Source organism: Pieris brassicae, chromosome 10 (assembly GCF_905147105.1).
Source record: "Pieris brassicae chromosome 10, ilPieBrab1.1, whole genome shotgun sequence".
Taxonomy (NCBI): domain Eukaryota; kingdom Metazoa; phylum Arthropoda; class Insecta; order Lepidoptera; family Pieridae; genus Pieris; species Pieris brassicae.
Window position 1 is genome coordinate 10542666 of NC_059674.1, and position 18528 is coordinate 10561193.

At 33.1% G+C, this 18528-nt stretch overlaps 1 protein-coding gene across 5 annotated transcripts in view; it reads left to right on the forward strand.

The window, feature by feature from the left end:
- The window catches only part of LOC123715554 (supervillin-like), a 156249-nt gene that overhangs the window by 30986 nt on the left and 106735 nt on the right, over window positions 1-18528 (forward strand). Inside the window, exon 1 of one of the 5 annotated variants that reach the window (XM_045670666.1) lies at window positions 1981-2249. The exons of the other annotated variants lie outside the window; for them this stretch is intronic. Coding sequence (XP_045526622.1) covers window positions 2177-2249 — 73 coding nt within the window. The 5' untranslated portion in view covers window positions 1981-2176. Of the gene's footprint in view, window positions 1-1980; window positions 2250-18528 lie in introns of those variants that run through there. 5 annotated transcript variants of the gene reach the window in all.

Sequence of the window (18528 nt, forward strand, 5' to 3'; positions counted from 1 at the left end):
TTCATGGGTGGCGGTATCACTTAACAACAGGTGAGCCTTGTGCCTGTTTGCCTCCTATTACATAAAAATAAAAAATTACGGTCAAAAATACCTATAATTAAACTTATAGTAATTTATAATACATTATGTATTTTATAGTAAAAATAAATATATTTAAAAATTTAAAAAAAAAAACAAATTTAAAAAGTTTGGTTTCTGTGGCGATGTGCGATACTTATTCGTTTAGCGAGGAACGCACCAGCTCTGAGGTCACCGGTATTATCTAACAGGCGCCAACTTTAATCTTAAAATATATAATAATAATACAGTCAATAAATCTTATAAAAACTCAAATCCAAATGTTAAACAGGTAACAATTCCTTGAAAAGTAGTGAAATAAATTTAAAACAAATAAATTATTCGTCGATATGAATTTTTCAATAGTTTTGTTTAACTGTACTTCAATCACACATAAATCAAAGAGATTTGAGACATTTATAAATCAAAAATTAAATACACAAAACGAAACAGATAAACGTGAAATATTGACACAGTCGGACAACATTGCAATTTATTGTATTAAACAATTTTGTTTACAGATTTCGAAGCTTTTGCTATTATTCATCCTGGATTTTGCAAGATGTTTTGCTTAAAAATAAAGTTTTGTGTTTTATATCAATCGGATTAAGCCACAGATTAGAGCAGTTTTTTCGTGAAACCGATTTCTTTACATTAATATATCTGCTTAGTGTATATGTTGAAGCCCTTTTAAATAGCCATTCAATCAACAGCCTAGCTTCTTTACTTAACAGGGCCCAATAACTAGGCCTGAACGATATTCAGCCGTAGCGTTTGTTTCAACATTTAATGAACAGGTTGGCAAATGCTTAGGCCATTCGTACGATACGGACGGTGACAATGTCTCAAATAAAAAAAAAATCATGAGTGACGCCATATTGACAGTTTGGAAAGTCAAGGCGATAGGTTCTAGAAAGTGGATTCAAATAGAAATAAACAGGCCAGATAAGTAATGAAGCGTCATCATTATTTCAGATTTGCCTAGCTGTTTGATCAACTGGCCGTCTTTCAGGCCGCTTGTTGAACGGTGTTGTTTAGTTACGAGCTAGGCTGTTGATTGAACGGCTTATTAAGCTATTTGACTGCGACATATTATAATTTAGTTATCTACGAACAATAAGTATAAAAAAATATAAGTTTACTGTGAGATTTGGGACTTTTAGTAAAAAAATACTTGTGTTATTATGTAACAAACTTGGTACAATTTTTATTTATAATTGTTAAATTTTTCGAACTGTTTACGATTTTTTTTTAATTTTTAAAAGTTACTTACGTGACGATTGAATTCATGAGCCAGTCCTTTTACAGTTTTTTTGAATTGTGGTAGGTGAGCGGGTAGTTATTATTAGTGGCATATTTAATTAATTGTAAATGTAGTCTACTAGCATATTGCGTAAGTAGAATTTAGGCTTGAGACATTGACATTATAGAAATATCTATATTTCTTTTATGTAACAGGACGCAAACGGTATGAGGCTCACGTGATGTTAAGTGATACCGTCCAGGGTCACTCAATGCGTTGCCGGCCTTTTTATACTCGGTTAAAAAAACTGAAATCCCTTACTAGCCTTCTAAATTCTCACGCGATTTTTAGATCTAATTTTGAATCATTTAACAGCGCTAATGTAACAGCGTTCGTCTCTAATTACAAAACGAAATGTGTTGATAGTATTTGTTCGGTTTTCTCCTTGGGAGGCGGTTTTATTTTAGTTATCATTTACGAGTGTATTGTACCGTCGACACATGCTAGCGCGCGCGCGTCAGTTTAGTTGGGTGATCGTCTGATTTATACGTGTCAACATTTTATTTATCAAATCACGTTTTATAATACATAAACAAAATCATTAAATATTTATGATAAATAATTTAAGAAAAAATATGTGTTATATACATCAATTTTATCTCAATCTCCGGACGCTAATATTTAAAACAATTTGGATCGCGACTCCTGCGCATGTGCCAAACGAGCGGTCACTAGCATATCTCGAGTGACATCGACCTATCCTACCCACACCGGAAAAAACAAAGGAGCTTCGAATCTTTAATACACATTTGTTTTGTGTTTATATTGATTTTTGTGTTTAACTATACAGTGATACCGTGTGATAGTGTTTTGAAAATGCCCGATGCACCGATCGTTTTGTCGTGGATTGTGTTTTTAGTGTTAATATGCCGATGTTATTATCGTATTGGTAAGTAGTTTTGTCACAATTCTTACGAGACTTATTTAATTATAATATTCAATCCTCCTCGATCGGCTTGATCCTTCAGCTTTGACCTATTTAGTTTCTGACTAGTTCAGACTAATAGCTGCAGCTAAATTCCATCATCGTTGAGGCAGAATGCGAAAATCCGTCCTTTCAAACTCGACGCCTGGCATCCCACCAGACAGCGTTTTTTAGGATACTTATTACCGCGCACCATCTCTTTGTGGAACCAGCTGCGTGTATAGGTATTTCTGAACCTATACGACTTTAGGGCCTCCAAAGAAATAGCAAACCTTTCCCTGAAAGGTCGCCACAAACACGCCAGCTCCTAGCAGTCTAATTTTTTTTAATGCAACTTACACTTCACGTTTTTTCTAATTAAAGTTGTTACGAACGCTGTTGTAAATGCAAATATATTTTTACATTTTCATTTTTTATGGTACAGTTGTCTGGAACAGATCGCTTGGTGTTTGCATAAAGTGTGAATAAATTATGGTTTATGGTAAAGTTTGCTTTCTTGACTGTATTTAAGTGTGGGTAGCATATCTACCCCCATCTTTTTAATAAATTATAAAAAGTATTATCTTCTACCTACGCAACTGTTGTCTAACAAAAGTAAACAAACATTTTTGGTGTGCTAACTAGTTAGTTGGCTATAACCCTCCTGTAAAAAAGGGAGGTTTGACCTATGTTATATGACATTGTTGGAGTTTTGATATATATTTGTTAGTCAGTATTTCTTTAAACTGATATCTTTTATAGTGGAAATTGGTTTTATTGCTTAAATTTGAAAGTTGTGTCAATGTTTGTGTCGCCATACAGACTTCGTATGGATAGTTCGACGACTCGTTGATGTCTGGATTATATTTTGCTTTACTGTCCCGAGATATTGGACGTATTATTATCTCGATAATATACGATTGATATATTGTATGTGTGATCAATTGTTAAAAGATAAGGTTTGAAATTAGATATGACATTTAGGACAAGTCAAGAGGTCAATATCCTTAATTGATTAATTACTTATTAGCTTTCGATTTGTCTGACGTATTAAGATTGATAATGACGAACACGTCAGGATAACGTCGTCGAGCTACTAGTTTTTGCCGCCCACTATGTGAAACCAGCAGAATTATTTCCGAATCAATTCGACTTGGGGAGCTCAATGAGCGTACTCATTCATAAAAAAAACATCATGTGACCCACCTACCAGTTATTTTTTTGTTAATTAATACCTCTTCCCTAATATGGAAGAGTCTTTATTAAGAGATATTATATATATGTACATCAATCATTCGAGCCTACATTACTTGGGATGTCGAACCACCTGGTGTCGCCTGCAAAACTCTCCAGGTACGTTCTGTGTTCGGTGGTGTTATTAACAATGGGGCAATGAAGCTTTCTGAGCCACGTTGATATTCTGCTCTAGTTCGTACCTGGATGCTCCATACGCCAGCAGCATGTGTACCAATGTTTATTCAGAGTCGGTTATCACAGTAGCATGTTGTTCTGGCCCGAAGTTTAAATCGGTGTTGATATTGTGCAAAAGGGCCGTGACCTGTCATTTATTGGAACCATTCGTGCAGTGTGTCTCCTAGTTTTAATAATTTTATGTGTGTGCTGTTTTTATGTCTGGTAAAGAACCTGCCAGTTTGCCCCATGTTCTAATAAATCTACGTATAGTCTTGGTCATGATGGCGTCCTTTCATACCGCTGAAATTGGGTGGAAGATAGGATGATTAGAACTTAATACATTTTAGAATAGCACTTGTGCCCACATGTACACATACTTAAGTTTTAACGTCAGGGGATTGCGAACGAGTTGGGTGTTTGATAAATTCTTGACGAGAATGAGAAATGTGTCAAGTGAATTTTCACGTGTTTAACGTTCGTCGAAGTGTTGAGGTCGCTTTAATATTAACTTCGATTATTAAACAGGCGATATTCGTTCAACTGGGTCAATTTTAAATCGACTACGGAAACCTTGAACTTACGTAAAATCATGTCATTTATTAGGCATATGTAGTATGCACTAATTGTGTAATATGAAGTTTATTATTTAATTAATAGGTACAATAGGGCTTAAAATAATTTTGTTGTGCAATTTGAATCTTCTTTTGGTGCCTCTCCATTACACCCCATGGAGGTTGGCCGACAGTCTCGTGAAAGGTGGCTTGTCCTGTGCCAGATGCAGCAACTCTTCCGCATTTACAATAGCCGTCAAATCTCTATCGTTACGAAGCTAAGTTTTTTTTTTTGCTTTTACAAACACGCCGTTTAGCCTAGATTATTAATTGAAGACGGTGGTAGCGTAGCGGGCATGGCGCAACACGTGGCCCAGGTACACAACTTTCCGTTGTTTGATGTTCTGCAAAAGTTTTTTCGACATTTCAACTCAATTAAGAACTTTCTCGTTAGAGACCCTTTCGATACAGCCTATACGACGACGACGATAACACTACAGTTCGAATGCCTACATACTTTAATTAATTAGAGACCCAAAGTAATTAAGTAGTACACTATTAACACCATTCATAAACACTTTTCTTTAAATTACACTTCTCCAGCTAAAACGGTTAAGATTAGTTATAAGTCTTTTATAGTTCGACTTCAAAAAGACCGACGAAGGAGACGGTATACCATTTGTTGTCTGTTTCGCCAGTATGTCTGCCGTCAGTTTGACTAACATTGGACTAATTTAGTAATAGTCTACGAGAAAATAATCTATAAACAATTTTGCAGTTCGACTCCTGTTTTCGTGTTCGTGTTCAACCCAATTTTCTATAGTGCACTTAGTTTATGTATAAGGAACATTTTAATAGTAAATAGACGTGAAATACAGATATGAAAGAATTTCTATTACGATTACTTTAGTATCAGACATTTAAAGATATAAATCCCTTGCTCTGAATTATATTACAATGCAAAGGACATCGTTCCTTTGTGCGTTGCAAAGCTTCATAATATAACAAGTCATTTCATTGAAACTCGGATTTCTTTTCGCGTTTATACTTATTTGTGACTTGACTGGAACTTTATAAGGGTTTTGTTTAAATAATAATAAAACCATTTTAGGTATGAGGCCACAGATTTCTGTATCTATTTCATGATCATCTGTCAATCTATTAGCTAAGTAGGTAATCACACTGCCGTTGACTTTTTGGGTCTTCACGATGTTTTCCTTCACCGTTCGAGTGAATATTAAATGCGGACATAGAAAGAAAGTCCATTGGTGCACAGCTGGGGATCGAACCTACGACATCAAGGATGAAAGTCGCACGCTGAAGCCACTAGGCCAACACTGCTGCGTAATAATAAACTTAATTATATGTAATTAATTTTTTGAGACTATTTTGATTTGAGTAAAACGTATAGTTAATAAAATATGCGTTCACTTAGATTTGAGTTTTTAATGTATTTTAATAACTCAAATCTAGGTGAACGCATATTTTATTAACATTGTTTATTATTAAAATTGTTTAACTTTAACTACGTATCAAAATTCTGGAATAATAACGAATATTCCTGTCAGGTATTTTGTGGCGAAATTGTTAATCCATTACGACCGCCTGGCTATAAATCGCTTTGTGACCGATTTCATTAAAATAGATATTAAACGCCGTGGCCCAAATTTTAATGTGTCATATTAATTGATATGATACTGTTAAAATTTGTCAGTTTATAATTCACAATGTGTTCCAAAATTTCAAAAAAGGATTTAATTCATTTACAAGTATTAACTTGTCGTTATAAAAACCTATCGTATAAGGTCATTAGGCCTAATGAACAAATATACAGTAATTATAAATTTGTAGGTATGGTACTTAATGATTTGAAGTAATTTTGTGTCAACAAATGATTTATGTTGTCAATTTTATAGCCAGTGGAAGTTGTGAAGAAGGCGAAACTCAGCTACAATATACCTTTTTTGTGTAATATTATGCATAAGGGCAAGAGACTCGCCTGATGTTAAGTGATATCGCCACTCATGGACATTGCCAGAAGGCTCACAAGGGCGTTGCCGGCCTTAATTTTAACCCTTTGTAGTTTTGATTGACATGATTCAGTTATCATATGACGTTGCATGCAGCAAGTAGAATGCTTAAGTTCATTGAACATAAATGATGGATGTCAGCAAAATATGATTTATAAATGCTGGAGTCTGTTCCTTGAATTTTTGTCTCTCGTGAGTATTGCAACTGTGCGTAAGGTGCTAGATTTAACTTTAAGAAAAACACTATTTGTACGGATTAAAGCTATGTATTATTATTAAAAACTTATAATTATTTACATAATTCGAAACGTCGGAAAAAAATTAAAATTTAGAAGTGTAAAAGCTGTGTAGCAGTGTAGAAGTGTAAATGTGTAAAAGCTATTTTAACAAAAGACAATACTACTTTAACTTGCTTAATAATATGCATGCCAGTTTTATGAGATCCAATTCAAAAGTCCTCTGTAACAATAGAGTTCCCGATTAAATATTTTTTCCCAAGTTTGCCACTAGCGCTATGGATGTTGAGAGAACTACATCTAAATTGCAGTGTTGTTGTGGCTTTAGCGTGCGTTCATCATCCTAGGTCGTAGTTTCGATTGTACACCAATGTACTTTTTTTTCTATGTGCGTATTTTACATTCGCTCGAACGGTGAAGGAATACATAGTGAGCAAACCAGATACGTCGACGGCGTGTGTCAGGCACGGGAGTCTCATCACCTGCTAGTAGGCAAGCAGACAAATTGACAAATAATTGTTTTTATTTTTACATTTCAATTGCATACAAAAATGCCGCAATGGGCGTCATAGAATTTACTTCTCCTTGTAAGCCCTACGTAATGTTGATTTAAACATTTTTAATGAGGGTCTAGATTTAATCTTAGGTATTCTTTTGGTATTATATAAATAATAATTTTATTGTCGTGATGTGACGTGATTTATGTGTCTTTTTACTTTTTATTTTTAATGTATCATCTTACACATACAAAAGGTATCAATTATTTACCAATTATGTTACGTATATATAGAGTATTTACAATATTTCTTACCTATAATCATTAAATACGTTTGTATATAAAAATATATGAATATATTGTAATAGGATAATTGAAAAAAGAGAAATAATTGTATTTGTTTCTTATAAAGCGGTTTTTTATGGAACAGAAAGCAAAAGGGTAGAAGGCTCACCTGATGTTAAGTGATCCCGCTGCCCATGGATGCCAGAGGGCTCACAAGTGCGTTGTCGGCCTTTTAAGAATTGGCACGCTCTCGTCTTGAAGGACCCTAAGTCGAATTGATTCTAAAATACTTCAGTGGGCAGCCGGTTCTACATAGTGGTAATAAAATTCTGTTAATTATAAAGTGCATGTCGCATGTAAAATATTTTTCTAGACTATTCAACAATTGGTTTGCAGATTTATGAAGCCGTCCCGTGTTTGTTGACGAATGTTGTAAAGTCATATCCGTTTTGCACATGATTTGCGTCTTGTAAACGCGTAATTATTTTTTATACGACCATGTTTATTTGGCACTTCCGCTGTGTGTTTAACGGGCGGATTTACGTCCAATCCTTAACAATGAGATCTTATTATACAAACAAGATTATTGGATAGGAGGTAACTGAATGTTTTTAGTCAGCCTGTGGGATTATGATGAAGTATCAGTAACGTCGTTTTGGGTCCCAATATAATTTTTATTTAGACTACTGAAACCACTAGGCATTTTATTTCTACAATTTGTCACTTTATAGACTTTTTATCGGCGGTGGAAATGAAGAATGCATTTGAGCATCTGCCCCCTGAAAATAGCAAATGTAGGGTATTTAGGCCTCGAAATTTGCTATTTTCAGGGGGCAGATGGTATATAGGACTCGACTCACACGAGAATCTCTGCCATTCCGAGACTGGGTGAGCAATACCCACTAGTAATACGTCGGGAAGTTACAAGCGCCTACAAGGCGTTAAGAGAGGGTCTGGGGTCGCTTCCGCATTCTATCGTATATACGACATAGGGAGTAGAAAATGGGTATAATTCTTATTTTCTCCTCGTCACCTAACCTCTAGGATTCCCTATTTTAGACCTGAGTGCTATATTTTACTGATTGGGTTGGGTTTTCGATAATTGTAACATAGCATATCCCGACGGTATATTTGCGCGCTTTTGATATTTTCCGTTAGTTACAGATATTGTTTGCGGTGTCAGTTAAAGAATGACGCGTTGATAATGATTTTGACTTTGACACACGAACCGGAAGTGGTAGGTGGTGTTTCGGCGCAATGGTGCAAGCATACGTAGTTGGATTTGGAAACGCTGTCGCGTGCGCAATCACATTTGAAGATATACCGTATCGTCTTACTAATTGAGGATCCAGTGCTTGGACTAGGGCACACCAGCGTTAATAGTAAGTGCTAGACCGAACGAACCGGCGCATATTATTTTACCGAGGGAAAATCCTGGATACAGCTTCCGAAAACACAGGCCCACATAGACATCATGAACTTGAATTTATAGTTCTCTTAGACTAATTCAAGTTCGAAGTAAAGTCCCGTTTTAAGAAATTCTCTGGGCACATTAAAAACGTGTAGCATTCCTCAAGCGAAACAAAGCAAAGTGCGATTACCATTCAGTGGCTTACGTAACTTTAAAGTACGCTTGTGAGTCCTTGCCATCCAGATCTAGGTGACCTGTTTCCTTCACGGATTGCATATTTAACATGCTATTTAGTTGCTTTAATATTTGTGAGTTCTGAATGTGATACGTGTACAGAAGAGATGCTGTTTTGAAATAACGTTAATTCTGTTCAGAATGTTAACATGTGAAAAACGTCATTCAGTTATGACGTCATGCCTCTTTTGAATAGTTCATTTTCATATTCGAAGTGAAGTGAAGAATTTTTTATATGTACTTCAATTTGAATTACATTCAAGTAAAAGAATAACATGTAATTGAAACCTTTATCTTCGAACCTATTTTCTAATTTTTTTGGATATTTAGTCGCAAACATTTTACGTATGAAAAACATTATTTACATAATTTAAAGGGTAAACAATAGAGGACAGCGATATTGTCGCGTCATACCGTTATCTAAAATAAATTTAATCGTTTTATGACATAGTTAAAACTCTTCTACAAATGTCAGCTTAGCTTTCGGAAAAGATTTTTGAAGTGAAACTTTCTGAGGGTAAAATTTTTACGGATGAAACGCAATAATATTAGCGTCACGAAGATGTGCAGCGCTTTTGTCAAAGAAAAGGGAGAGAGCGATTGAGAGAGAGTGAGAAAGGGCGAACGTAGCATGAAGCAAATAGCCATGGAGCGAGAGTAGAGATAGTAAGGGAAATCGAGAAAAAATACATACTATTGGTTGATGTATTCGTTTAGTAGTTACATATTATTACTTTAGATGGCAAATCTGTCGCAGAACGTCTTGTGCAGTAAATGCAGATTTTTTATTTACTTATATTATCATTAGCACGTATACAGTGTGTTGTTTACACGTGTTTACAGTGTACATATAGATATAAAATACATGGAGTAATCATATACTGTTATATGATTTTCTATTGGAGCTTTTACCTTAGTAATATTTAATTTACAAAGAAGTTTCACTTCTACCATGTGTACTTTGTTCGCACGCACTTTTTTTTTTAAATACTCACTGATCTCTGCATCTCAGCTTGTAAGAGCAATAACACAAGTACACACTGAAAATAAAGAGCTTTTCGATTACATCCGAGTGTTTGCGAGTAAAGTGTTCCGTGAGGTTTTCACGGAACATTCGTTTTTATTGTCCCGTTTGCATGTAGTCCATTTGCTAAGCGTCCTCCTTTATCACTGTTAAACTATATTATATCTATCTCGTTCTTTACTCTAAATATTCTGGCTAATGTACTTTCTGAACCCCAATGGAGTTTCTTTCTATGTGCGTATTTAACATTCGCTCGAACGGTGAAGGAAAAAATCGTCAGGGAACCGGCTTGCTCAAAAAGTTGACTGTGTGTGTCAGGCACAGGAGGCCGATCACTTACTTGCCGATTGATGGCAAATAGCCATGAAACAGATGCTGAAATCTGAGGGCTAAAAAGGTTGTAGTCGCTGATTTATTTAAATTTTTTATTTTAATGTGTTTTATATTGGCTTATGATGTAAGTAATTATCGCTCATATATTGATTGTCGCTGCCGTTTGTATGTACAAGACACACACACACAATTCTATAGTATATTCTCAATTTTTGGATTACAAAGTATCGGAATTACAAACATAGTGTTACTCTATGGTTGTAAATTAATTGAAATAATTTGGTAATTATTTTTCAGTCTACTACTACTACTAATTGATATTGTCTATCTTTCAATTATCATCAAGGCTGAGTTTATAATGTTAATAAATTTAATCTGGTTTCGGTGGCTTTTTAATAAAACATATCGGTAAAACTATGGTTGATATCTTATTATTAAAGATCGACAGTGTCAATGACTGAGTGAAAGGGTTTTTGTTATATTTGCTATCAAATGAAAGTTAATGATTACCCGACAGCTGGGAGGTTCGGGTTGATAACCTTTGGCAGGTGTCTGATCTTTACGTTTTCTTTCCCTTATGTTTATGGTATTTATAATTTGTTGGATGTGTTTATACAGTATAATTCCTTTTTTAAATGCCTAATAATGCACTGTTGGCCTAGTGGCTACAGCGTGCGACTCTCATCCCTGAGGTCGTAGGTTCGATCCCCGGCTGTGTACCAATGGATTTTCTTTCTATGTGCGTATTTAACATTAGCTCGATCGCTGAAGGAAAACATCGTGAGGAAACCGTCTTGCCTTAAACCCAAAAAATCGATGGCGTGCGTTCACAGAAGGCTGATCACTTGCCTATTCGATTAACAGATGATCATGAAACAGATACAGAAATCTGAGGCCTGGACCAAAAAGGTTGTAGCGCCATTGATTATTATTATAATGCATTAAGGATAATAAGGGAACGTCAAATTTTTATGATATAATGTTGCGTCATTTACTTGAAAATTGCATTAAATTAAGGTGACTTTCGGAGTTTGTAGATAGTACTACTAATAATAATAATAAAGTCCGTTTATTGCAAATGTACAGTTTCGTTAATTTTTTTCTCGTAATCCTAATATCCAAACTTTCTTCTACTATTGATCGAAACCCCTTCACGATTAAAGGCCATCTCGAGCATTTTCCAAATATCTCTATCCTAACATTCTTTCCCAATTCGCTTCCTGCTTCTTCTTTATCTTCTATCCACCCTTTGTTTGGGTGCCTTCTTCTCCTTATCCCCTTGGTTCTTAACGACTTTTATCAGTGCATGTTACTATGTGACCCGCCCATTGCCACTTCTGCTATAGGTTTTAATGTAAAGCATAAATTTTGTTTTTAGTCTTTTTTTTCGTCCTTTAGTTAGCTACCAAATAAGGTACTAAATATCGCAATTTCGGCGCTTAAAGCTGAAAATGAATCACCGTTCGTTTAAATTTAAGTGCTTTCATGAGAATATTTTAAAACTCTTGACATAATCTGGTTAATGTTTAACAAATCAATTAGTTATTTTTAATAAATATAGTGTTACCTTGGTTTTCTGAGGTGTGTATGAGGTAAAATAAATACGATTTTGTTGGAATGTCTTGTTCTTATCAAACCAGTGACACTTTGAAGATAACTGAAAGTGACGAAAATACATGGACGCGTATTTTACGAATAATATTTATTAATAAAGAGCATAAACACTCCTTACATGGTTTCTTTGATCGGTGAAGGAAATTTAATTGATAAACGATATGTTTAATTAATATCAAGTAACGGTTAATATACGTTCCCAAATTGGGAAGTAATCTTTAAATGTGTATAAAATATCATTCTAGAATTACAAAGCAGCTGTGTAGTCTGTATCTGTAATAGGATGATTTGTCTCGACGAAACAATTAAGAGAGAATGAGATAAAAAAGTAAATTAATTTAAAAAAATTATGTTCAAATACTGAAGTGTTATACTTATAGAAAAAGATATTAGGCAAAGTTTTCGTTAATACTACATATCAAATGTTATGTTTTTTACGTATTATCTAATATCTGAATCTAATCACATTTCTTTAAATTTACATTTCGATGTAATGCGTTTGCGTTTATAGAAAATTACAACCGTAGTAAAAATAGTTTAATAATATTATAGTTCTCATAACATCGCATTACATCGAAATGTAAATTTAAAGAAATGTGATTAGATTCAGATATTAGATAATACGTAAAAAACATAACATTTGATATGTAGTATTAACGAAAACTTTGCCTAATATCTTTTTCTATAAGTATAACACTTCAGTATTTGAACATATTTTTTTTAAATTAATTTACTTTTCAACAAAGCCAATCAATACAAATAAGAAATATTGTTTTTAAATACTTTTAACACATTTTGGAGACGGTTAAATTTTTTAAAGGACGATAAATAAAACAAGTTTGTAACATTTCTTAAACTTATCCTATCCTGATTGTAACTTGTGTAGTTCTTGTGTTTTCTTTTTTTAGTATTGCATCGCTATTCGCTATTCATGAATCTGTAAGATTAGCTTTTTAATTTTTAGTTTGTTATTAATATTTTTTTGTATTACTTGAGATTAAGGATTAACCAAGATTTTTTATAACATTTGGTTCTGCACTTCTTGCACTCATACTTTTTCTTTTTAGTTTTTCTCTTACTAGGGTTGCCTGGAAGAGATAGCTTATTAGCGATGAGGCCGTCCGTTGCATCCCTTGTAATTTTTATGTATCGTGTTTCTTTTATTTTGCAACGAAGTATGAATAAATAATCTTGGAAATAGATTTACGGATCAAGTTTACGAATTAAGAGACTCAATGTAACATAAATTGGATTAAAGTGTTGATAATGTAATCTTGTTGATTAAATTTGTAACGAAGTACAAGCTTAGGTACGCTTTCGTAATTGTATCTAAATTGCATAGAATTTGTAAAGTATTGAAATTGTATTTTGAAAATGATTTAACATTAAGGTCTGCTTAGTGAAACTGTGTATGAAGTCCAATTAGTGGTTGTAGGCTTGATCAGCGTTTTATGGACACTTAGATATTGGGATCATAAAAGAATAGTTAGATATTAAAAGTTACAACAATGTTCGTAAAACAGATACAAAAATCTGAGACCTAAAAAGGTTGTAGCGCCATTGATTTTTTTTCCTCGAAACTAAAGACGAGCTTGAATTTTTTTGAATTACATTTGATTCTTTTCCAAACGATTCGTGTCGCGATTTCAATATATTTTCCAATATACTTTCGATGCATTCGTCTCCTGGATGTAACTCGTATGGTAATCTCAATATTATGCAGTCTGGCAAGCTGATATGCGATTTGAAAAGTTGGTGGCGAAAAACATTTACATTTTCGTCTGGTATTTTGCGTTAAATGATTTTGGATAATCAATTTATCGCTTTCAATAGAAATTTTATAATGCGTTATAATTTTGATTTGCTGAGCGAAATTTAGACTTAGGTTTTAGGATTTCATTCGATTAGTTACGAGAAAGCGGTGCTGTCGAATTATTGTTTATCGAGTTCGATAATACAATTTTTTTTATTTTTATTGTAAATCAGAAAAAATAAGTTTGCAATATATGAACAAATAGATCATGTGTTGCAACAAGTTTAAGTTTAATATAAACGCTATCTGCCAAAATTAACATATGTAAAAGTAGAGTGCGGCATGTTACATAATATGTTCATTTATAATTTAAATATATGATTAATATATATGTTAACTCCGAATTAGTAAAATATTAACTAAACTTAAGCCTTTGATATTATATATAGGCTTTTGTATCCTATACAATTGGGGTCGCGATTCATGGTTTTAATTTCCTATAGCGTAATGACGTCATCGGCATAGACGACCTTCGCGGCCGTTCATTGACCCCGTCTCACCGTTAAGCTTAAAGCCACATGAAATTCAACATAACTAAGACTTTTAACTGACTTTAAAAAAATTAAATCAAATCAATCAATCAAAAAAAATTACTATTTATCATTTTATTATAATTAGTTAATTGTTAGCATGGTTAGTTACAATATTTTAATCTCGCGATAAGTCTTTACATATATTAGATTATATATTAGTTTTCATTCATAGTTTCATTTTGTCTTAATAACTATATGTCTTATGTAATTTTATTTATTTATTTCCTTATTTAATATTTTTACAGTAACTTAAATATTTATACAAAAGAAAACTAAACTAAAAACATAATATAAACATAACAAGTAAAAACTTGAAATCTAAACCATTTTATAACTAATTATAAATAATGCAATTCTTGTGAATTCAGCCAGTGTGCAAATAAAAAAATCTGTCTCACAAGCAATATTATTTAGGGTGCGCAAGACACGCGTAAATGGTGCTTCTCTGAGTAAGTTCGTACGCGCCCCAGGCACTGCCAGCAATTGCGATCGCTTACCACGCTTAGTTGTGCATTTCTTGCGCTCACCTTATGTAACTTTTTTTTCTCACAATAATTACCTTTAAGAGATGGCTCGAAAGCGAATGAGGTCGCTAGTTGCCACTTTTTACTTAACAATTTTAAATGTATCAGTCACCGTGACCACGCACGCTGTAAAGCACGCGAAACGTCGGAAAAAAAATTATGTAAATAATTATAACTTTATAATAATAATACATAGCTTCAATCCGTTTAAAAAGTATTTCTTTAATGTGTAAAAGCTATGTTAACAAAAGACTATGTATTATATTTCAGTATACTTGCAACGAAATGTTACTGAAATATTAATAAACATATAAATTAATTATAATTTATAAGTTTATTACTATGAAGAAAATGTTTTAAATTCAATTCTCATGTGAGTTTTCACAACAATTTGACAGCACATTTAATACTAGAAGTTAGATGAAATTTAGTTTTACAGCTTCAGTCTAGACCAGTCGAGATAATGTTACTCCTTTGTTGAATCTAGTGTTGAAAGTGAAACAATTAACTTTTTATTTTTTTCGACAGTAGGGGCTTTTATTACTAAAACTACTGCCTGGATTAGATTGTTTGAGTTATTTGTAGAGTCACTCGATTTTTAATAAAATTTTAGCAAAATTTGCGACTCTTTACTGTTTTATTAATGTTTTTAATACTTTTATAGCGAAATTATTAGTACATAGTCTGTGGCCATAGGTTACTTTACAGGACAAGCAAGTAATGTATATATATATATATATATTTATCCAAAATTCACTTACAATTATTATATTATAAGGTAAATCAATATTTAATAAAACAAATATTGTACTGATTGACCTAGTATTATTAAGAGAATGAATTATATAAAGGGATAATTAGTTTATTTATAAAGAGTATGATGATACTACTACAATGTAATAGATAATATTTGATACCTCATCAAAATTCAATAGCGTAACCCTATAAGGTGTCCGCCCTTATAATTTATTTCGAAAAAAAATTGCTTAACTTTTCCTATTTCCGAATACATACTATAATAACGACTATAGAAGATAATTTTACTTGCACTAATATTCCATTTGAAACATAATTTCTTTTCTAAAACGAGAAATGGCATCTCGAACTGTTAATATGGGTCAGTGAAACCCATATGACGCTGAAACTGACATGTCAAATGTGATATTTTCGGCCAAGGCATATTTCGTAAGACAATTCGTGTTCTACCGAATGGTCACCAATGTATATTTGTTAAATCCTAATAGTGATTTCCCTTATTTTACACAGGAATAGACCATTAGTTGTCCCGGCGAGCCCCAGGGCCGTGTTGCTATGGTTTGGTACTATCCAAGGTGGTTTTAGTGCATGTACTACATAACCCCTGCTGCATTTAGGCTGCGGGAGATGTGTTAACGCATTTCCACCTTGGTATTAAAAATTATTAGACGGTTTTTAACTTTTCATCTTAACAACCTCTGTACTTAAAAATTTAACGCGTTGAATGAAGAGGTTTTCCTTCGTCTTTCTTCCTCGAACTTTCTATTAAACGAAGTGTAAAATGAAATGATCTTTACAGATTCACTGAAATAGAATTAGGAGTATATACACTTCTCTTACCTACTTTACGTTTTGTCGGTCGTTAATGTTAAGACTCTGTATCTGAATCTGCTACCTTCAAACGTATAAAAGAGTTGAAAGATTTTTCAATAATAAAATGTGTGTTTAACTTTACTGTATTTAAGTCTTTCCATGAAATATATAACATACTTTTGTAATGTACTGAAACATACGGCTCACTTGTTTTAGTATGCGCGTTAACTTGCTGGTCTCGGTAGAGTTTAATTTTAATATAATAGGCGCCTCAAAAGTGACGAGTGGGCGTTGTACGAGTTAGCATATATGTATATTCATAGAATTTTTAATGCATTTGTGAATCAGGGTATCTGTTTTGTACGAAAGTGCTTGGTTATTTGTTTATTGCAATAACATAGTCGATAATAGATTATTTCTGTCGACCCGTGAACGCCTTTATACATTTTTCAGGCTTAAATGTACGTGGAATAATATAGAAGGCATTCATATTCTATTAGATAAATGTTTGCCATACAAAGTGGAAAGGTCAAAGGTAAAATAATTATTATTAAACTGTGAACACATCAGACATCAAACCCCATGTAAAGGCTAAACGTGGCGCATACATGAAGTTTTATTTATTGATGTGATTAAAACTTGTTGGGATTTTGGCCTTATCCATTCCACACAAACGCAGACAGATGCTACTAGATTTGTAGCTGCCCACTTCAGCTTTCCTTGTATTGATATCTCACGTCAGTGAAACGCGAGCTTAGAAAATACAACTATGAATTAGAGGCACAGTACGGCAAAATTAGTAACGTGTATTTAAAGAAAACACTTTTTTACCGGATTGATGTATTATTATAAACTTATAATAATTTTAAATTTTTCCGATGTTTCGCGTGCTTTACAACGTGCGTGGTTACGGTGACTGAAGACAAAAGGTGTTGAATGTCAAAAAGTATCACATAGTAATATTTAGTAAATTCAATCCGGTAAAAAAGTGTTTTCTTTAAATGTGAAAAAACTATGTTAACAAAAGACAATACTATGTAGTAACGTGTAATTTAATATCTTATACAGAAAGTTAGATTTTTAATAAAATGAATACTATATGTTAAAAAATAGTATATTTTTTGGCGTAAATTGTTCTTTTGTAAGACTTTATTAGGAACGAAACTAATCACGGTGTTTCATAAAAAAAGACATCAAAACAAAAGATATTGAATATGTCGTTGGAAGGGTCATTAGTTTTCGTTTCTCTTTTCTACGAATTTCTCCGTTAATTGCTTTTTAACAAAGCCGAAGCTGGTCATATCGATCAGTGAGGTTAAGCAACGTTTACTACAATTTCATGGATATGTAACGAAGATTACGTTCGAAGTTTGATATTCCTTTTTACTATTTTTGCTTAATATATAAACTAAAACTGCTTAAAACACCAAAAATCAACTAAAGGCTTGAACTTTGGTGCCTGAAAATCATGAATCTTGTATGTAATTATATTTTCAACGCAATTTTCATTAAGGTAGTTTTTTTTCCATACTTATTAATATATTTTTCTTTAGTATATAACAACATAAAAACAGCAGTTTTCTTAGTGGTTGAAGCGAGCGGTTTCCTTCCTTCGAGGTCTCGTTTGTTTGCTAATAAAGAGAAAAATATTAATACAGAATTTTTTTCGTCATTACCATCAGAAACGATTGACTGCTACTTTGTTTGAACAAGAAATATTGGTATTTTCATAAAATAAATAGACCCAAGCTATAATACTATATAAGTTTAAATTACAAATTGACTTAGTCATTTATTTGCATATCATAAAAGACCCGGGCTAGCTTAACGTCGGCCTCCGCAATTAAAATTAATCACTCCACTGCACTTTGTAGCTCACATACCCTTAATTTTTTACATTGACACTAGCTAAAGCCGACGAATTTATCTGTGTGTAAAGAATTTTTTGCGAATTTTTCATTTTTTGTTATATATATTGTTTTATGGTCGTATAAGCTACGATAAAGACGCAGGCGCATATTTTTAAAGTGCAGAGTGGGAGGAATATTTGGGAGGTAAGTGTGTGGAAACTCTTATAATACAAGCAAATAAATAATTACGTTTGAAGCGTGTTTTAAGAGGCTCTGTTATTATATTATAAAACTTAGAAGCCTGCTACAGGTTTTTTTATAATGCCATCAAGCCATGATGCCGGGTCA